The following is a 14,274-nucleotide window of genomic DNA, read 5'->3' as shown; positions in this document are numbered from 1 at the left end:
GACCTTATTTTCAGAGGGTGAGAAATCAGTGCTTTCTGAAAACAGGTCCCTTTAAATTGCCTCCAGTTGGGCACCCAAAAATTGTGACAACCAAAATCTCTAGTCACTTTTGAAAATCTTGAACAGAGAAAGGGCAAGCCAGTTTGTGGACAAGCTAACTGGTGCATCTGTGCTGACATGAAACATATGTCTGAGGGGCTGGAACTGAAGAGCTGAAGGCTAATGTCTGCAAAGTCATCTTGGGGCCCTCATGAAGCAGATAAAGGTACTGAGATCCTTATTCCTGATATAAATGTGATTCTTAGCTTGCAGTGTGGTTCAAAGGCTGGACAGTCCACTGCCAAGCAGCAAGGAGAAGAATTCAGCAATGCAGAGGCTACTGTTTCCCTTGTGTTGCTGCATATAGGGTATTAGTTGCTGTAGGAGCAGGAAAAAGCTAATAGGTGTCCTTCAAAGAAGCTGCCTGATTCAAGTAAGGCAGAGCAGATCTTTAAAAGATCCACAACAACATTGCTTTCCTCTTTCAGCTGTCAGAGAGCTATCAGTGTGGGAATTCTGCCACCACCCCTCAGATTCTGAATATTTAGCAGAATCCCTGGACACTCCCTTTAATTGAGGGCATCTGCCTATTGAATGTGAGGGACATGCACAGTCTGTGAGTTATACTGGACTCATCTCCACTGCTGAAATGCCAGGCTTTAGCAGTGGCTGGAAATATCTGTTCCGCTCTCCAGCTGACAAGTAGAGTGCACCTGTTCCTCACAGATGTAGTTTTAGCCACAATGATCCATATCCTTGATATTCAAGGCTGGACTATATCCATGTTCTGTCCCTGGGACTGACACTAGGAGGTTTACGGGAGCTGAGTCTGGCTCAGAATGCAATGGCTTGTCTCCTAAGCAGAACCGATAGACAAGAAAACATCACAGTACTGCACAGCCACTCAGTGCTGGATCCAATTCATGGTCCAGGCCCTGGCCTTCAACGCTGCCTAGTTGGCCTACCTGCCTAAAAACTGCCTGAAGACTAAGAATATACATGACATATCTTATACTGCTTATCTCTGAGATAAGGACTACTACTTGTGTTAACAAGAACAATGGTCCCAATCCTGAAATCTTCCTTATTTAGTTCTTACTTTACATCACTCATAATAAAGTAGTGTCACTGATATGCTTCCCCTTTGTGTAGTGTACTGCTCCAGAGTACGGTTGTGCCCTTTCACTATGTGTAAAAGCATCCCTCTTCTAGGTGGGTGTCACGTGGTAGGGTGCAAATCCAGACCATGGAGGAGCTGTGTCACCGCTTGCCCTGTAACTCTGACTGCCTCAGAATGCTCTGCTGTTGTGGTTGTCTTGTCTGGATGCTTCATGCCAGCACACAACCATGCACTGAATGTCTTTAAGCAGCTCTCATTCAGCAATTCTGATTCCAGCAGCCTATTTATTACACCCCCCAGTCACTCTCTAGCCTCCACCAGCCTTGGTTACACCTGGCAAAATGAGCCCAACACCCGCCAGCTCTGAATTTTCCCAAAACTGTGTGCATTGCAATGTCCAGTTCTCTCCTTGACCATTCAGAGAGATATTAAGGTTAGTTTATTCTTTAAAGATACAATACCCAGCATCTTGCCACATTAACTGGAGTTAACATTCACTTTAAATCAAACACATCACTGGCTGGTTTAGATTAAAAGTAAAACAAGTTTATTAACAAAGGAGATGGGATTATAAGTGAGTTCAACCATAAAGGATAGAGATAGCAAACAAAGAAAAGAGAAAAATGCTTTCTAGAGGCTAAGACTTAACAAAACAAGCTACAGCCTTTGTTCATGGTAGTTTCCTTACCAATCTATCTTCCCGCAAGATGACTGACCAATCCCTCTGGTCAGGATCTCCCACAAAGCTCAAAATGCTCAGTTCCTTTGTCTTCTTAGGTGAAATGTAACTTGAGGTTCTCTGTCCTGCTCTTTATAGCCGAGTAAATCTTTTAGATGGATTCTTCTGAAGGTTAGCCCCCTCCTCAAGTAAAGTTCATTCAAGCTGTGAGGAAAGCGACATGGAGTCTCTTGTTGGAAGTTTCATGCTGGCCTCTTCTCCCTCTGGTGTTTGTTAAAATGATTTGTTTCCTGCAGTGTCCTCCCCCTGATGTCTTCATGGTGCTGCTGACCTTCTATGTAATTTGCATGTCCATTGTCTCAATGTACCTTGGAAATATCTTCTAGAGGGCTGGACCACATTCCTTTGTCTAGGGTGGGGTAACTTTAGCCCTGCCTGTCAGGTGCACTTTGATAACATTATTTCCAATATGTTTGTAATTTTGAATTTGTCCGCCATACATACACCACACAATAATATTAATGATCCATATGTTATTAGCTTTCTATTGATATCTTACATGACATCTTTTAGATATAGACTATGAAATTAGTGACTTGGGCTACACTGAACTGGTCAGGCCAGCTAAAACACATTATCAGATATCAGCGAGCCCCTTGCTCTCATGCATTGGGATGCTGTTAGGCTGACTCTGGGCTAGTGGATGTTGAGGGCGATGGAATGAGTATAGGATGGTCTTGGACTGTTTAGCTGGATGAGATTTTGTTTACATGCACAACCACCTCCTCCAAGCTCTTAACTACTGTGCTGTTCTATTCTATTCTGTTCAGGTTCATATACTGAGCTCACCATCAAAGCACTTGAACACCTTCCAGTAGTGCATTAAGCAGTGTCATATGCCCTGGCCACCTCTCACTCAGAGCAAGTCAAAAGCACTTGCTTCTGCAGATGAGGTTGGAAAGTGGCTTTGCAGTTGATTACCGACTATGGAGTGCCTCTTATCTGACACATTCCAGCTGTTGTGCTACTAAAGTTGTGCCCAGTACCTCTTATTACAAGTTACACAGTCGTCATTGCTTCACAAAAGGGTTCCGATTTGGAAGGAATATCATTTAGATTTGATCATAACTGTGGAAAAGCACCCCCTCAGTCTTGCTGGGCTAGGGCTGTCTCCTCTGGCGGGACAGGCCTGGGGTAAATCTGCCCCATGCTGAATGAATCTTTTGGTTTTCCCCTCAGCGTCTCTGTCCTAGAGTGTTTGGGATGGGTCTTGGTTTGGGCCTAAGGAAGGTCCGTCCGACCACCTGCCCAAGGCCCAGCAGAATACCTTGCCTTGGCTCCTTCGGTGGGGCTGCAGTTGTGGTGGTGCAGCCCTCCGGGGGGGCAGGGAGGGAGTAGTCGCCCTTCTTTTTTTCCTTTTGCTGCTCTCCTTCTGGAGAGAAGCGCTGTCTCCCATACTGGGAAAGTCTCTCCTCCTACTGCCACAAGCCTTCTGGCAGTTTGTGTCTCTCCCCCCTTCTCTCTAGCAGAGGCGGGCTTTTAGTAGGGCTGGAGTACCCTTTAATTGGGCATAGGTGCCTCTAATTGACCTGAAGTAACCTCGCCCCTGCCTGCAGGGAAAAGGGCCTTCAACATTCTCAGGCTGACATACCTGCCCTTCAAGTACCCTTTTGTAGCCCTCCGGCCGAACTTTATCACAACAACAAAAATTGTTATGAAGAATTATTGACGAAACAAGTGCCTAGCTTTATATCTAGCAATTCCCAGTGAGTTACACTACACACAAATCCCATGAGTTTTTATCTTTGGATATATTTTAAATGAAACACTCCCTTTTAATGAGTAGCTTTAATTTTTTTTTTCCAGTTAAAAATTACTTGTGCTTACTCATTGACATTAAAATAATCTAGTTTGTAATAATTTTCTGGATACCATGGAAAGAGCAAAATATACTCTATATTTTCAGCCTTCCCACAGGCAAAATATACTACTACTATAAATATACTTAATACAATTAACATAATTAGTAACATGAAATTGCAAGCTGTGATAGGCAGTCCCCAGGAATGCTTAAGTGAGTTCTAGAGAAAGAAATCATTATCATTGATCCACAGAGTCTGAATTATTCATGCTAATATGAAGAGCTGTGAATGCCATTAAAGATGAGAGAAAAATAAATGTGAACATAAGATCTGTTTTCAAGTGGTTCATCAGGATTTAATTCTGCAAATAGTGTAGCAGTCCTAGTGCATTTAAAATATAACTTCAAAAGTATATGTGGCCTAGTTCAGTAGTTTTCAGCCTGTGGATCCTTGTGGTCTGCAAACTATGTCCAAGGGGTGCGCAAAAGGTTGTAATTACCATAGAACAGTGGTTTTCAACTTGTGGACCATGGACCCCTGAGGGTCCACAGATTATGTCTAAGATTTCCAAAGGGGTCCACACCTCCATTTGAAATATTTTAGGGGTCCACAAATAGAAAAAAGGTCAAAAAGTACTGGGTTAGCTAATAATGCAAGTCAATGGGATAAATTCAGTGTTTGTGTTTGAGTGCCTGAATGCTAAAATCTTTGTATTTGGAAGAGACTGAGGGGTGAGGAGGTGGTACATTTGAACATCGGTAATAAAATGTGCTAGTCGCAACAGGCTATTTTTGCATTTTGATCACAGAAAGAAGCAAGTATTTTGTACTCTGAAAAAGCGAGATGAAACATTTGTAAGTTGTGGGTACCATGAGTGGGTGGGGTAGAAAAGCATCAGTGATTGGACAATCCACCAAGTAGAAACCAAACACAGAGCAGCTAAAACAGTACACAATTCGGTTCAATGAGTCTTTATTGGCATGACAAGCTATACAAGTGTAAAAAACAACAAACCAAAACCAGACAGACCCATTAAATATCTGTCAGAGGTATGTACGATCCACTCAGGCTAGGTCCATGCTTCCATTTGTCAGGGGGCTGCATAGCATGATGCCATCTCCCACTTTCCTCTTTTCGCCCAGGATTAGGCACTGATTTTTTCTTTATTGTTTTTTAATGAGAGGTTTTTCATGACTCCTGATAGCTTAGGAAATGTCTTCCTCACACATCTTCATACGTTGCTTATTGGAGCAGAGCGCCTCTCTGTCTCATATCCACTCAATGTGCAGCGAAAGTCAAAAAAGCTAACAATGTTAGGAACCATTAGGAAAGGGATAGATAATAAAACAGAAAATATGATAATGCTACTATATAAATCCATGGTATGCCCACACCTTGAATACTACATGCAGTTTTGGTCACTCCATCTTAAATATATGTATATCTATATGTATTTGAATTTGGAAAGGTACAGAGAAGAGTAACAAAAATGATTGGGGGATGAGACAGCTTCCATATGAGGAGAGATTAAAAAGACTGATCATTTTAGAAAAGAGACAACCAAGGGGGATATAATAGAAGCCTTCAAAATCAGGAATGGTGTGGAGAAAGTGAATAGGGAAGTGTTATTTACCAGTTCACATAGCACAATGAAATTAAGTCGGCAGACAGGATATTGGGCTAGATGGACCATTGGTCTGAACCAGTATGGCCTATGTTCTCACACTCTCTGTCACAATGGTTGCACAGTCACTTCTCTCTGGGTTTGAACTGCTTTGTGCTTCCCTATTTCAATAGTTAGTTTGTGGTCACGTTCTGTATTCAAGGAGTCTGACTCCATTTTGCACATTTCAATGTAGAGATCTAGTCTGATGGCATGATAGTTCTGTGTGGGGATCTCTGTGAGCCGTCTAGCTTGCTGCTGTTTTCGATTTGTTCTTCCCAGTGACCTCTCAGTTGGTATTCTAAGTATTGGATTAAAATCTGAAGTACTTGTGTGGCTTTGGACAGGTTTGTTTGCTCTGATAATCAGGAGGTTAAAGATATTGATCTCAGGGAATGATTATATTCCTTAGAATGTAAAAGGCCTACAGAGCTTTTTCCTGTAATTCAACACAGTCTGAATCCCCCTGAAGTGTTTTATGTTGGAGTATGTATAATTTAGAGTGTGTTCAATCTATATGTACCTAAGAAAATTATACTCGCCTTTGGTTGTTTAGGCTTTTTCTGAAATATCATGATGTTTGATTTCTCCAGGTTGATCTGTAGAGCCCATACATGACAATTCATTTCTAGAAGATTTCTCTGGAAATCTTCTTGCATAGGTTGATTATATGACCAGATCATCAGCATATAGCCAGGATTTTATCTGGGAATGCTAGGTTTAGGGATTGCTCCATTAGGGATGGTAGGGAATTAAGATACAGATCAATGAGGACTCAGCTGAGTTTACCTCTTTTACTACCCTTTCTTCCTTCAAGACCTTGGTTTGCATATTTATTTGTATCCTAAATTAGTTGGATTGGTGCATGGATTTATTGAGATCACGTGTTTGCCGACCAATTCCATTTTGTAGAAATTTAAGAGTCCATCCTAGGAGCCAGATTGAATTAAAACCTTTTATTTTAAAGCTATGAAGCAGGCAAATATATTTCCCTATTTTATGGTTTTTTTACATATTAGTAAATTAGCATCTGTAGGAGAAAGAAGTGGTCCTTAGTTCATTGCTTGGGGCAAAAGCCAATGTAGCTTTCATTGATTTTATTGTGGCTCATCAAATACTGTATTATTCTTTTGTTGAGGATGATACAGACTGGTCTGATGCTGCTGCTGTTAACACAGATAACTCTGTAGCTGTTTGGTTTGAGGGCAGCTTCACTTTTCTATTTAGGATGATCAGCCCATATCTAATCATGTCTCAGGGAAGTATCCATTTTGGAGGGTTAGAGTATATCATCCTGGGAGGTGTTCTTGGATCTGTCCAGTGTTGTCTTCCAGCACCTCATTTGATTTATTATTTGGGCCACCTTGTTTCCACATTGGTGAGATTTTCTGAAAGGAATCTCCTCGTTCCTGTATTGTTAAGGGAGTGTAGATTTTGATGATGTCTTCAGGTGCAACTGTTTTTTTCTAGTGATGCTATTTTGTTCTTCTAGCGATATCCAGATTGAATTCCTTTCTATAAACCCCACAAGTGTTCTGCCTTGATTTTGGCAGTTCTATATAGCTGGGATTTATTTTTGCTTATTTGGCTTAAATTATTTCCAGCTGTGCCAAAAGGAATTAGCGCCTACCATGTCCTCAGTATGTGCTAATTTTTCCTTTCCTGTGCTCTGCTATTTTCTGCTGAAGCATTGATTTTTAGTTCTGTAGTGGGGCATGGTGAACATTCACAGCATGCAGGCAGCAGCTAAATCCAGAGTAACCAAGGCAGAAGGAGGAAAAAAGCAATCAGTGTAGTTACTCTCTATCCCAAAAAGAGAGACACAAAAGAAGGGCCCAATGCCACAACCCTTACAATGGGCAGCACATACTCATGTGAGTATTTCTACTGATCTCAACAAGACTACTCCTGAGAGTAAGTGCTACTCAGTGTAAATAGAGATTACAGAATGAAGCCCAGATGATCCAAGACCCCCATAGAATCTACTAAGGGAGAAGAACTTCATGAATCTGAAAATACAGTAACAATGAACATATGTTTAAATGTTATAAAAAAACAAGCTGCTATCTGTATAATAAAGCAAACATACTTTAAATATTAATTAATTCATTTCACTGATATGTAAGAATAGATTCAATCTACCTCCTAGTGTATTTCAAAACTGTGACATGGGGATAGGAAGAAACATTAGACACTTTGGTGGGGGGAGGGTGGTTCAAAAAGGAGACATTTTACATTATTTCAATTTTTAAAAGTTCTTACTTGATTTACTTAATTTTTTTTAGTATTAATAATAACTATGATACTTGCCTCTTCTTTAGAACTTTTCATCAGTGGATCTCAAAACACTTTACAGAGGGGTCAGTATTATTTATCCCTATTTTTGACTTAACCCTAAACGTTTCAAAGCACAAGGATTTTTTTCCCTCTTTCTTCTCCTATATGTGAGATCAAACTCCGTCTCATAAATTGTCCTGTAGAGTAATTGTAATCTTAGCTATGAGAGACTACCATCTCTCCTGAATAAGCACATGGTCTAGCTCTCTGCTTCTACAGCTCCGAACTCCCCGGATCCTACCACCTGAGTTAAAAGATGTTCTTGCCTAACCTCCCATACAGAAGAAACCTCATGTCCTTTCCAAGCTGCTATCTGCCTTTGAGGACAACAGGCTCATACAGATATAATGCCTTGATGGGTAAAATATACTGCTATGCAGAAGGTCAAAGGCATAGGCACCATTTAAAACCTACTTTGCCCCCATTTTTAGGGCTTAAGTAGTACATATAGCTTTGTGCTGCCCATTAGCATAGGAGTGAATTTGTATTATAGGCAGCATGACTGGGCCCTGGCAAAAACCATTAATAACTATTATTCCTCACAATGTATATCTTTACTTATAGTTCATGCATGACTTTTCAAAGAGATTTAAAACATCTAAGACTAACCAGCAAACTGGTTTTGTGCTAGAGAGACATGAAAACACATCAGACAAAAAACAAAATTTCAAACCAGCTAATTTTTAAATGAACTGTAACTCAAAAATGGTTTGACCAATTTTCTCCAAGCTTCGCAGAAACATTCACCTTTGCCTTCAAAATAAATATGGTCATTTCCAGGCCAAATTAGTTTTCTCCAAACTAAAATACAGATTTATAATGGTAAGTGGTTGCAGCCTCAGTTAGGGAACAGCAATCCCCACTCCATAAAAAATATCCCAATATATCTTTATTTATTTATTTTATATTAGCTACCTTCGCTGGAATGGAGACAGCTGCCAAACACAGAGAATATTTATACTGCTACTTTTATTTGCTGCTACTGCTTAATAATATGCATCATAAAACCAGAATGAGAATTTTTAGTGATTTGTGGCAACTTCATTCTTTACAGTTTTTCTTTTTGAAGAGTTTATAGCAAGAGCAACATTAAATTATATGCATAATGAGTTCAGGAGACTATTAAGAGTCTGTTTCTTCAAGCTATAACAACAACTTCATTCAGTAGGCGACATTACCACTTTGTTTGAATCCAAAAGCTTCAAATTATTGTGTCAGCAAGGCACATTACAGACTGGATCCATCCTGCTTTCCTTGTGCACCCCTAATTCCAATAGCATCAAGCCTAGATCTCCATTATAAAATAGCATCTGGTGTTGCCATTTTTTTCTTGTATTACAGCTTTCCCCTACCCCCATTTTTCTATGTCTTGCAGCTTTTTTCCCAGTTATAAGCAACTGGTGCAAGCTCCTTTGCTTTTCATTGCATCATATTAAACTAAGTGTTGGGAAGTGATCTGATTTAATGAGAGAGTGCAACATGTAATTACTCAAGAAACTGCCAAAGGGGACAAGAGGATCTGTTATAATGACATCAGTTTTAGCTAGTTGTTGTCTGACTCTTGTTAGTTTCAGGCAGATTCTTGAAATCAGATTTAAATTTAAGGAGAGATTTGTGTATTTAATTTCTTTGAGTCTTTGTTCTATTGTTTTAAATCTTCCATGAAGAGATGATAAAACACATTTTTACCCAAATATATAGAAAAATTAGGCAGTTTTCTAAAGCACTTTACTCTATGCCCATGATTTTATAGGCTAGGAAGGAAGTTTTGCACTCATTCTCATCTAACATGAAGTTAGGTATTAAAGAAGAGTTCTCTGTATAGAGTTCTCTGCCCATGTGTTGTGCAGGACTGGGCATGAAGAGATGCCATACACAGTAGGAAACATGTAGCTAGGTATTTAAGAAGAGTTCTCTATGTAATCAAAAATTCTCATGAACATTTATGGTAAAAATGCATTGGGCATACAGAGTAATAGATTTTTAAATCACACTAATTAGTTCATATTATTAATTTTTTATGTTTAAAATTATTAGACCACAAAACTTTAACTGGATGCATGTACAGCCCCCATCATGTGTGCATCTGAGCATGACACTAACATTAATACATTTCTCCTCTCTCTGGGCCATAGGGAAGTGCTAGCTTCATTTTACAGATGGGCAGCTAAGGCACAGATGACCTTAGCTTGCCTTCCATCTCGTTTAGCTGTTTCCAGCTGAACATAGACTCATAGACTTTAAGGTCAGAAGGGACCATTATGATCATCTAGTCTGACCTCCTACACAACGCAGGCCACAGAACCTCACCAGGACCCAAGCATAATTTTTTTGGGCCCAGTACAAACTTTTAACACAGGCCCCCTCCCACACACATACCACAATCCCTCATCCCATACATACAATTTCATAAGCCATGAAAAAAGTTTAAATTCTGAAATTCCTGTTACATATTCTACATTTCCGAAAAATGCCCCCCCCCCCCCCCTTTGCTATTTTTGTTTAACATAACACCCAGCCTGACAGTCCTACAAATTTGCTGACTATTTTGTAACTTTTTGGTCATTATAATGGTGATACTACCTGACTATCTTCAAGCATTAGATTGGAGTCACACAATGCATGTTCTGGCAGCTTTTCTTTGTAATCAATTGCCAGTGCCAGACACAGTTGCTATACTGAAATAATTTTCATCCTGATTTTATTCATCTACTTCCCTAGTTAGTATATGCCTGACTGCAGAAAGGCCTTGTCTGATTTGAAAAACTGGAGGAAATATTGGTGTCCTTTAGCTTCTTTTAGTTCCCTTTCTTCTACCTCCTTACGTGTCTGGCTGCCTGATTTGTATTTATAGCCACCACCAGACATGGCAGTACAGGGTGTGTGTGTGAGACTGTGAGTGAATTAGACACTTATTCACATATGTGTTTGGGCCTGCAAATCCTACTAGAAGCAGCAGCAGCACTGGCTCCCATTGTCTTATGGTGCTTTGCTTTGCCCCTCCCACCAGCTGTCCCTCCCTCTTGCCTATGCACAAGGAACTCTGAAAGGGTGAGTTGTTGATCTTGATATGATAGACTATGTCACAGAGAGGAGCACAAATCTCTCTGTCTCTGTCTCATACTACAAGTCCTAGTTTAACTGCACAAGCACACACTCTCTATTCTGGGGAAGGGGCTGGGCTGGGCCAGCAGGCCCAGCATCTCACTGTTCAGAATATTGCTTGAGACTGCTCTAACACTGCTTCTGACTGGCTCCACCAAATCTCACAAGATCTGGACAATAGATACATAGATGCAGGGAAATAAGTTTCTATAAATATCCAAAGACATGATCTACAATTTAGCCTCAATTTTTTTCTCATGGTAATGGGGGTTGCAGCCAAGACTGGGCCCTGGTAAAGTGTACCCTTTTTCCCTCCCACGTGGGGGCCCTGAACCTCACCCACCTACTCCTGTAATAGACCCCAACCTATGACTGAGTTATTGAAGTCCTCAAATCATGGTTTAAAGAATTTTACAGTACAGAGAATCCACCAGCAAGTGACCCAAGCTGCATGCTGCAGAGGAAGGTGAAAAAACCCCAGGGCCTCTGCCAATCTGTCCTGGGGGGAAATTCCCTGCTGATCCCAAATGGCGATCAGCTAAACCCTTGGCATGTGAGCAAGACTCACCAGCCAGACACACAGAAATAATTCCCTGTAGTAACTCAGAACCCACCTTAACTAACATCCCAGCACAGGCCATTGGGCCTATTTACCGCTAGTAGTCAAAGATCAGTTAATTGCCAGAATGAGTGCAAAACACAACCATTCAGGCTTGGTGTATTTCACACCCACACATAAATGACTGTGCCAGGGGAAAGGCAGTGGAGGATCAGACTCAGAGACATCACAAGACGTGGGCAAGGTCACACAGGAAGTCTGTAACAGAACCAGGAGTTGAACCCATGTCTCCTGTGCCCCAATCCAGTCCTTTAGTCACAGGATAAGGTTATGTTTAATCTATTTGCTGATCATCTGATTTAAAGCTGTTTTGGGTGAGTGCTACAAGGATCACCCACCAGGAGTTGCATTTTTACAAGCTTTCATCATTCAAAAGCAGGTTGTGTTCCATTTTGCGGGGAGGGGAAATGGGTCCATACTACAATGCTGCCTGCCGAGTTCCCAAAGACACTCTGTGATACAAAGGATCAAAAGACCTTGGACTGCTCTTCTGCCCCTCTATTAGAATTAGATTGACTAATTTATTAGGCTGACCAGAGCAGGAACACAACCTGTAATGCTGACCCTGTCTGATGTGGCACGATAGGTATCAAGCATGAGCAGAGATTACATGTGGTGAGGAGTAAGGCTAAACATCAGGTGCAGTCTTTTTGCCTGAGCAAATCTCCAGCTCCAGTGCACCCCACTCCCTTTACTTATAGTGCAAATGGACGATGGGTGAGGCTGAAAAAATAAAGGGAGAGATTCTCCCCCGCATCCCAGACCCTGTGCATTGCTGCAGTAGTGTATGAAGGAGTGGGAGGGGGTAGAGAAGGGCCTTGAGAGAATCTCCTCAACTCAGAGGGTGAACAGGGTGAAAAAAGCAGCTCCGTGCTACCCCCTCTTGCAAGCCCCAGCACAGGGGGCTTGCCAGGGGTTCAGTACTGTATATGCCTAAGGTAGCTCAGGTAAGATAGCTGTAAGAGCAGCCTCCAGGGCTGTTCTAATGGGGATGCTCTGGTTCTTAGCCAGCCCAGAATCAGGGCAGCATAAAGGCAATTTAAAGCTGCCTATGTCCCTCATGCCCCCCAACTGGGTGTGCCTTTTCTACTGTGCTTCTTGCAGGCATAAACGCAATGCTCATAAACTAACAGGGTGCTTACCTATGCGTTCCCTGCAAAGACCACGCTACTGCTAATCGGCAGGACTAACAGGGGCCCATAGAGCAGCACTCTCATGAAATGCACTCTGGGGGCTCCCCGGTGCTCCAAGTTATGTTCATCACTTTCCCCCTTCTTACACTCTGCCCAGGTGTTGTGCAGGACTGGGCATGAAGGGATGCCATATACATTAGGAAAAGCAAAGCAAAAAACCCCAATCTGAACCTGGAGATCAGTGCAAGTAATACCTGTATCCTTAGCTTAGGGTAATTGAAATGCACTGCCCTAGATATGCTCCAGAGGGGTAGCCGTGTTAGTCTGTATACAGCAAAAACAACGAGAGTTCTGTAGCACTTTAAAGACTAACTCATTTAATTTCTGCAGGCAAAAGCTTTCGTGAGCTGCAACCCACTTCGTCAGATGCAACTAGGTTGCCTAGATATGGCAATCTTTGCAGATAAGCACATGTGCTATTTCTCAGGAAGACACTCAGGTATATTCTTCTGGGTTTTGTGGAATTAAGAAATAAAAGCAATTTGTGGGGCTGTAACGTTTTTCATGCACTGAATGTGGACAGTCATAAAGAAATACAGCTAGAGCCAACATCTCCTCTCAGCTGCTGCCATGCAGCTCCCTCCGACATCTAGTCCTAGCTCTTAGGCACACAGAAGTCAATAGAGGAGCCATGCACCAGCATCCAGGACAGACCTCGGCCCCCTGGACTTTGTTTTATGGCTTTTGGACTCATTAGGCGACTAGAGTATGCTGCTGTCAGCCAGGCCTTCTCATAGTGAGGGAGAGCTAGCAAATAACAGACTCTGAAAGCGAGGGGGGCTATGGATGTTTGAGGAGAAATGGGGCTCATCCCCCCTATTCTAAAGAAATACATCCAATTAAGAGCTTTCTGAAGCCAGAGCAAGGTGAAATTAACATGTTCTTTGAGAATAAAGTGCTTCAAGAGCTGAGAGATGTGTGTGTGCCTAACAGTGACAAACACCCAGGGAGTGGTAAGACGTAGGGGTCATAGACACCCAAAATGAGGAGCTGGGCAGCCCCCTTGACTCTGGCTGGCTTACTTGTTACGGTATTCGTCGAGCATGCGCTGAGAGTCCTTGTCCTCACGCTCCAGTTTGGCCCGGTCAGCGTACAGCTCACGGATGCGCAGGCGGTTCAACTCAATCTGCTCAGCAAAGGCCTCCTCCAAGCCCACCAGCACATCCATGCGCTGGAAGGTCTCCAGCTGCTTACGGAAGATGGTGTTGCGTTGCTCCAGCACCCGGGCCCGGTTGATGTAGTTGGCAAACCTCTCATTGAGCTCCTGCAGGTTCTCCAGGCCCTGGGCTTGGGCCAGGCTGCTGAACTCTGTGGAGCCCCGCAGCTCATCATAGGCATCGGATCGCTCATATTTCTCCTTGCGCACTTCACGCAGGTAGCTACTTCTATACATGGCTTGGGGGAGGCCATGCGGGCCCAAGATCCCCTCTTCTGTGTCTCTCTGTCTCTCCAGTTTGGATCTGAAATGTGTTTGGGGGATTTAGGGAGGAGAAATGGAAGCTAGCCCCCCGTCATCCCCAAATGCCTATGATTTCTCTCCACGGCAGTTTGTGGCACTAAATGCCAGCCACTTGCAGCAAATTAAATAAATTCAAATAGCCCCGCCTCATTCCTCTCTGCCTTTCCAGAGGCTGTCAGCAATTTGGGGGACTCTTTT

At 42.3% G+C, this 14,274-nt stretch overlaps 1 protein-coding gene across 2 annotated transcripts in view; it reads right to left on the bottom strand.

Annotated features, from left to right (window-relative positions):
• The window catches only part of BFSP1 (beaded filament structural protein 1), a 48,243-nt gene extending 34,233 nt beyond the window's left edge, over positions 1 to 14,010 (bottom strand). For both annotated transcript variants that reach the window (XM_067564662.1, XM_067564663.1), the window contains exon 1: positions 13,640 to 14,010. In XM_067564662.1, the coding sequence (XP_067420763.1) occupies positions 13,640 to 14,010 (371 nt within the window). The remainder of the gene's footprint in view (positions 1 to 13,639) is intronic.
• Positions 14,011 to 14,274: the final 264 nt, after the last annotated feature.

The sequence above is a fragment of the Emydura macquarii genome, unplaced genomic scaffold, assembly GCF_026122565.2.
Source record: "Emydura macquarii macquarii isolate MOO-44397 ecotype Brisbane River unplaced genomic scaffold, CSIRO-AGI_Emac_v2 contig_2676, whole genome shotgun sequence".
Lineage (NCBI taxonomy): Eukaryota > Metazoa > Chordata > Testudines > Chelidae > Emydura > Emydura macquarii.
Note: the sequence above shows the minus strand (reverse complement) of the source record. Positions and strands in the feature narration are given on the sequence as shown.